The sequence below is a fragment of the Grampus griseus genome (genome assembly GCF_964374135.1).
Source record: "Grampus griseus genome assembly, chromosome: 5".
Taxonomy (NCBI): domain Eukaryota; kingdom Metazoa; phylum Chordata; class Mammalia; order Artiodactyla; family Delphinidae; genus Grampus; species Grampus griseus.
Genome location: NC_138998.1, coordinates 63,687,403 through 63,694,236, shown reverse-complemented (window position 1 = coordinate 63,694,236; position 6,834 = coordinate 63,687,403). Strand labels below are relative to the sequence as shown.

General features: G+C 51.8%; 1 protein-coding gene across 2 annotated transcripts in view; it reads right to left on the bottom strand.

The window, feature by feature from the left end:
• Positions 1–1,178: 1,178 nt before the first annotated feature.
• The window catches only part of ST6GAL1 (ST6 beta-galactoside alpha-2,6-sialyltransferase 1), a 114,956-nt gene continuing 109,300 nt past the window's right edge, over positions 1,179–6,834 (bottom strand). For both annotated transcript variants that reach the window (XM_082654242.1, XM_082654243.1), the window contains 2 exons: positions 6,373–6,547; positions 1,179–3,991 (listed from right to left, as the gene is read on the bottom strand). In XM_082654242.1, coding sequence (XP_082510368.1) covers positions 3,744–3,991; positions 6,373–6,547 — 423 coding nt within the window. In that variant the 3' untranslated portion in view covers positions 1,179–3,743. The remainder of the gene's footprint in view (positions 3,992–6,372; positions 6,548–6,834) is intronic.

Genomic DNA, 6,834 nt, shown 5'->3' with positions numbered 1-6,834 from the left:
CATCACTCAGCTGCTTCTTTGCCTCTCCAGGCACGGGAGCTTTTCAAGGCTGCCTAAGGTCCAATCTGCCTGGACTAGAGCCCCGTGAAAGCCTTGCTCTCCAAGGATTTGCTGGTCCTTCCTAGAGCTTTGGCTGGGGACACGGCACAGGGCCCTCTCTCCAGGTCCTGAGACAGCCTGGTTCCTCTCAGTGTTCTTTCCAGCCCCACTCCAGGGGACTCTGTTGTAGGTCAGGAGTTATAAGCAGGGGTGGGGAAATATTTGTTTGCTAGGGCTGCCATAACAAAGCACCACGAACCGGGTGATTTCAACAGTAAAAATTTTGGTCTCACAGTCCTGGAGACTGGAAGTCTGAGATCAAGGTGTCAGCAGGGTTGGTTCTTTCTGAGGGCTGTGAGGGAAAATCTTCCATGCCTCTCCTCTGGTTTCTGGTGGTTCACTGGCAACCTTTGGCTTGGAGAAGCATCACCCCGACTTCTGCCTTCATCTTCACATGGCGTTCTCCCTGTGTGCACGCCTACCTCTAAATTCCCCCTTTTGTAAGCACACCAGTCATACTGGATTAGGGGCTCACCTAGCTCCAGTATGACCTCATCTTAACCAATTGTCTATTTCCAAATAAGGTCACATTCTGAGGTACTAGGGGTCAAGACTTCAACATATGAATCTAGGAGGACATATTCAGCCCATAACAGGAGGCGGGCAGGGCAGTTCATGGGGAAGAGGAATGATTCTTTTCTCCACTTACTCCTGCGCCTCCTCAGGATTTGTATGTAAACAATTTGGCTGTTCCCTTGGGACATCATTCCTTTAACGGTTTTAGGCTTTTGAAACCAACCTTTTTTTCATTCTGCTTTCTGCCCTACTGCAGCCCTTCCCTGAGGTGTTGGATGAACCACACTTCATCATTTGAATCCCAGCAAGAGCAAAAGGAAGAAAATAAACCAGTCACTATCTCAAAGATGCTGTCCTGCCATGTAAGTAAGCATTCCTTTTCCTGGAGTGTTGAAAAGAGAGGCTAGGAGGCCAGAGGAGCTTGTGGGGGAGGATTTGGGGGTTTGGAATTCCAGTTGTGTCCTCTTTGGAGACAAGAATTGACAATGAGCAGTTGTTCCCTTAGCAAGTAAGAAAAGAGGGACAAGCTTTTTCAAAAACATTTATTTTAAAATTTTACATAATCTTTGCGTAATTCAGAATTAGCTTAGTCATGATTCAGAAGTTTCTGAGACTGACGTCTCAACTCCAAACCAATATCAATAGCTTATCTGATTGATGGAAGGATTTCAGGACCTCATGGTATAGAATGAACAGATGGCTACTGAAGAAAACAGAACACCTTAGAGACAGTGGCTTTCCTAAAGGACTCGGTCATAATTTTTAAATTACCTGTCACAAATATTAAACATCTTATCAGACTAATGATAATATCCACATCTTATTTGCATTCTACCAGTTTCCATGTAGAGAAAGCACAGAGTGAAATTAACTTGATCCCTTAATAACAACAACTAAAAGCTAGCATCTACCCAGTGTAGTCTTAGTGTCCACACCAACATCTCTCTCCTGATGATGGAATGCCACCTTCCTCTGCACTCAGTGCTCATGATTCAGAGATTGTGAGGAATTCATGGGCCCAGAGACATGGAAAAGACTCATGTGGCACAGCAGCCAGTGGCCCCAGTGCTCTGCCCATCCCCGAGCAGATCAGGCCTAAGCTGCAGGCAGGGAGGAGGAGGGGCACGTTCTGCACCCTCCACTCCCTCGGATGGTTTCCAGGGTGTTCTAAGCAGGGTAGGTGTAGTCTCCCAATAGGACATTAACTTCCCTCAGGACAAGGCCCCCTCTCTGGCCTTCAAAGCAGGGTCATGCCCAGATGTGAGCACAGAGAAGGTCCTTAGTAAAGGAAGGGAGGAATGCAGCATGTACTGAGCACCTACAATATGCCAGGTAACCGTCACAGCACCTGTGAAGCAGGCTTATCACCCATTTTACAGATGTGGAAACAGAGGCTCAGAGAGGAGAATTTGCCCATGGTGGCATATCGAGTAATAGGGGAACATCACTTTGAAAACCCAGGGCTTCTCACTCCAGAGCTCTTTCTACTGCCTCCTCAAGCCAGTGGTTTGGCAGCGAACGAGGATTCCAGCTCCAAAACAGCTGGTCTGGAGCTCAAACATTCGAGACCCTTGAGCACACAGGGCTAGCTTTGGGAGTCCAGAAGCCTGGTCCAGTCCAGTGTGGCTCCCCATCGGGGGAGGGGACTTAGCACAATGGTCCAGGGAGTGAGTAGACAGACCACAGTGGGTAGGCCTCTGCCTGGAGACTCTGGTGTTGCTCCCTTGCAGGGAGGGGTGGAGGGTACAGCAATCTGATACACCTGGTGAGAATCAGTCATGATCTCCAGGGTTCTGACCTCTGAGAGCTACTTTTAAGTCCTAGGAAACCCCATTCCCAGTCCCTGAGAGACCTTTCACAAAAGGCCCGTGTATGTCCAAAAAAAAAAAAAAAAAAAGGGTGAGGGTATTTTAAAGTGGAAAATGCTTAAAAGTAATTTTGGAGGAGGAAGAGTAAAGGGAAAAACAAGATTGCAGGAGGAGGTGTGGGGGTAGGCATCCAACAGGAAGACCTGGATATGGTGTGCACGCCCAGCGGGTAGGCTAGGCTCAGAGCAGGCGAGCCTGGGGAGATAGGGCTTTTGGCATCTGGCTTGCCTGGCATCTGTCACGGGGCTGCACTTGCTGCCTCAGACATGAGGGAGGGGCTTCCTCAAAAACTAACTTGAAGCTCATGTAAATTCAGGCAGATCTTAGCGGATAAATATGGGTAATAAAGGCAGAAAGGAAAACACATCTCAGATGACTCGGACAGAATCTGCTTGACATGTTCTTCCTCTTCTAAAATCCACTCCACAGCCCCCAGCTCCATGAAGCCCTCTATGACCCACTGACACAGGAAGTGTGTGGCCCCTGCTGGTGCAAAGATGGCAGCACAGCAAGCCCACCACCCTGCAATCCCCCAGGGCACTGAGCACGCCGAATCCATTCAGTCACTCGCACTGAGCTGTAAGCAACTTGAGGATGGAGACTGTACCTTCTTTTCTGTACTCTCATCTCCTCACACATGGAGAGGGCTGTGGGTGCATCAAGACCCTTTGCTCACCAGCACCAAGGCCAAGGGCCGCCAGACCAGCGGAGTGATAGGAACACTGCCTCTCCCAGGGCGTGGACCTTAGGAGCAGCTTAGTAGTTCTGGAGGAACTGACTGTGTTTCCTATGCCTTGTGACACTTACTTGCCCCTCAGAGGCACCTTGTAATGGGCACAATCATAATATGGGAGAGTTTGTTTAAAACATGAAATCAGTGTCTAGGTGTAGATTTCAAGCGTGACAGAGCACTGGTTTGCAAGAATAACACCATTCCAGTGGGGAAAGCAGCCCAGCTTTGGCAGCCCTGCTGGGAAAGGTGGATCTCGCATTTACCTGTGCGGGGGAGGGGCAGAGAAGACTCTGACTGGAAGGAATCCTAGGCGTGTGTACGTGAGTGTGGTGGGAAGCTCTCGATTCACACAGCCCCACGACAAAAGGGCAGGCTGGGCCTGGGTCCCTGCCCTTGGATTCCTGAAGGTTCTTGCTACCTGGACTGCAGGCGGTGATCATTCAGGAACAGCCTTCCTGGGCCCAGGGCGGCCAGGAGACCAGCTGTAAAATGCCCGATGGAGAAGGGTGGGGGGCCCGGCCGGCAGCTTACGCTCCGCAGCGAATGCTTCGGAAGCCAGGCAGCGTGGCTTTTCCAAGCAGGTAAATGTCGTCGTCCGTGCCGCGGTTGAGGTGCTTCACCATGTTCTTCTCGAAGAGGAGCGGGTGGTAGGCGCCCATCGTGCAGGCGCTGTCGAAGAACTTCTGATAGTAGTAGCACACGTCGGTCTTGCGCTTGGATGGAAGAAACTCGTAAATGTCCACCTGGTCACACAGCGTCATCATGATGATGATGCCTGGAGAGGCGAGCAGAGGTGAGTCCTGCCCGGCAGCCCGCCCCAGCTCCCCAGAGTGCTGCCCAGGCAGCCCAGCAGCTTACGCCCCCACATCTGGGGAGGGGTCTGGCTGGAGTTCCTGAGTGTGATTCCCAGTCTGAGCTGTTCTGGGAAGCCAGTCCAGCGGGCTGTCCCTCTGGGTGCAGGGCCCTGTGCACCTTCGTAGGGTTCGTGCTGCCCTGCTCAGCACCCAGGTCAGGGCCTGGTGCACAGCAGGTCCTCCCTGAACACTAATGGGTTGGAGGGCTCCATCATCAATGAACTGATGACTGTCCATAAGCTATGTGAAGAGACAGGACAACGTGACTGAGGAGACGGAACCATTCAGTGCAGATATTACCTTCTGGCAGCTCTGTAGATGGTAACTTGGGAGGCGTTTCTTATATCAGTACCCGGAGGAACAGCGTGGGGAGGGAAGGCTTCGTGCCTCAGGTGGGAGGAGGGACCGTTGGCACAGGAGCATGCCGTGGTCTGTACTGATGCGCTCTGCTCAGTCAGGCGGGAGACAAGAGCCGGGAGGGTGTGGCCAGGTTGTGCTCTCAGGGAGGGTACAGAACACTCAGGGTGCAAACCCAGCAAGAGGTGGGAGACGCCTGCCACCACCCACGCTTGTCCCCACCTGGCTTGCTCATCTGCTTGGGGCCTCAGGTTCTTCATCTGCCCCAAGGGGGTGATTTACCCACGCTTCCTACCACATAGGCTATCGTTAGGATGCAATAACATCATGGCTCTAGACTGCTTTTGTCAACCATAAATATAGGGAATCTTTATGAACAGTCCTCACTAACAGCAAAACTGTAAACTGCTAGCAGCAACTCTGTTCTAGAAGAATCAGACATGGGAAAAGCCCCACCTCTGCCCTCTGGCTGCCTCCTGGTTCAGTGGGGGAGAAAAGACACCTCTGCAACTAACTGATGAAGGCACAGCAGAAGTGCTTCTAGAGATGATGGGAGGGAGCCCTCCATGAGAGAGGGTCCTGGTGCACCTCCCGGAGCACTGCTATGGGGCCTGGCAGGGGCTCTGGCCATGAGGGCTGGGCAAGGGGGAAAGCCTGGCGGTGGCGGGAATAGCATGGGCAAAGGCAGGCAGTAGGGCAATGAGAAAGTGTCCCAGGAAGCTCTCCATCTACTTCTGCTCAAAAGGGGTCCAGGGAGAGCCCCCTAATGCACCCATCCAAAAGTGGAAGAGAAAGGCATGAAGACGATGGGATGCTGAAAGCGCTTCCATCTCTTTCTATCAGGAAATGCGTCTGATAGTAAACACTTATTTGTTCGTTTGCTCAAGGAACGTTTAGCTCAGGGCTATCCTGCACCAGACCCACAAGGATGAGGCAAACGCAGTCCCTGCCCTGAGGGACTTTGCAGTCCAGTGAGGTGGGGGGGGGGGGGGCGGGGAGCCGTAGGCAGCCCTGGAGGCTCGTGGAAAGTGCCCGTGGTCCAGCTGAACTCAAAGTGAAAGGGAGGGAAGGGCAGATGGGCCATCAGGGTGGAGAGGTGTGGAGTAGGTCCAAGAAGAAAGTCTGTAGCCAACATGCAGGGCCCCCAGCACTCTGACCCCAGCCCACCCCCACGTCAGCACCCACAGCTCCATTCGTGGCCCCCAAACCCGGCTAAGCCTCACCGCTCAGGCTTCTCTCAGGGCCACGACTAGGGTGGTCACTAGGGTGAACAGATTTTTGAAATTCTGAATAAAATATTATTGACTCTTCCTTTTTCCACAGATTTTAATATGGCCCAGGACAATAATGACATTATTATTGATCCTGTCTTTATCTAAAATTTTGATATTTTGTCTATCATAAAATTTTGCAGTAATTGTGATTTTTTTAAAAAAGATACTGTATTTATTAAGATATCATTTGTTTCTGAATTTCTTGGCACCTCCTTAAATCGACACCTGAAGCAAGTGCTTCGCTGGCCTCATCCGAGTCTCAGCCCTGCTCCTCCTGTTTTCTTGCCGCCTCTTGTCTGTGCTTCCCGTTTCTCCATCTCCACCTGCCAGATCCTCCCCTCTCCCAGGCCTGGGCCAAGTTCTCAAACTGTCCCTCTGGAAGGGGGTCCTCTCTCCTATGGCAACGGGCTGGTCACTCTTTCCTGGCACAAACTGAACGTTGCCGCAGACACCTGACTGAACTCTCCCACTGGACACCCTGAAATTAAGGAGGCGGAGTCTATCTTATCGACCTCTGTGTCTTAGCTGGAATTTGCCTCAGCGTACAAACACAGCCAAAACCTAGCAACTGTGTGGTGAACGAACAAACGAATGAACGAATGAGACCCCAGTAGAAGGCTAATCTGTTCTAGAATCAAGCACAAGAGGTCCTTCCCCAGACATGGACTCACCGAGCATCCCAGAAGAGGGGGGGTTTGGCTGAATCTGCTCGGGGGAGATTTCTTGAATGACGTCCCACAGCTCCCAAGGCATCTGGGGCTTGAGGATGTAAAAGGGCTGATCAGGATGAAGCTTACGATAACTCTTGAAGCTATCGAAGAAACTGTAGTCGGGATTCTTGTACCACTGAAAAAGAAGGAAGAGGTCTTCTCAAGGAGAGCAACGTGCCAATGCCACTGCTGCCCCCAGGGGGTCATCCTCGTCTGAGGACTTGAGGGGAGGTGGGGAAGGACCAAGGCAGACTCCTGAGGCACAGACAATTCCGGACTTCAAGCTCTCACTCGATAGTGGGGGAGCCAGCACTGTGCTCACCAAGCTTTGAGCTTGTTGACCCTGGAACGGCTTCAGACTTCAGGATCCTAGAATCTGGGAAGGATATCAGAGCCGAGAGGGCCTCTTGGCCCTATCTAACC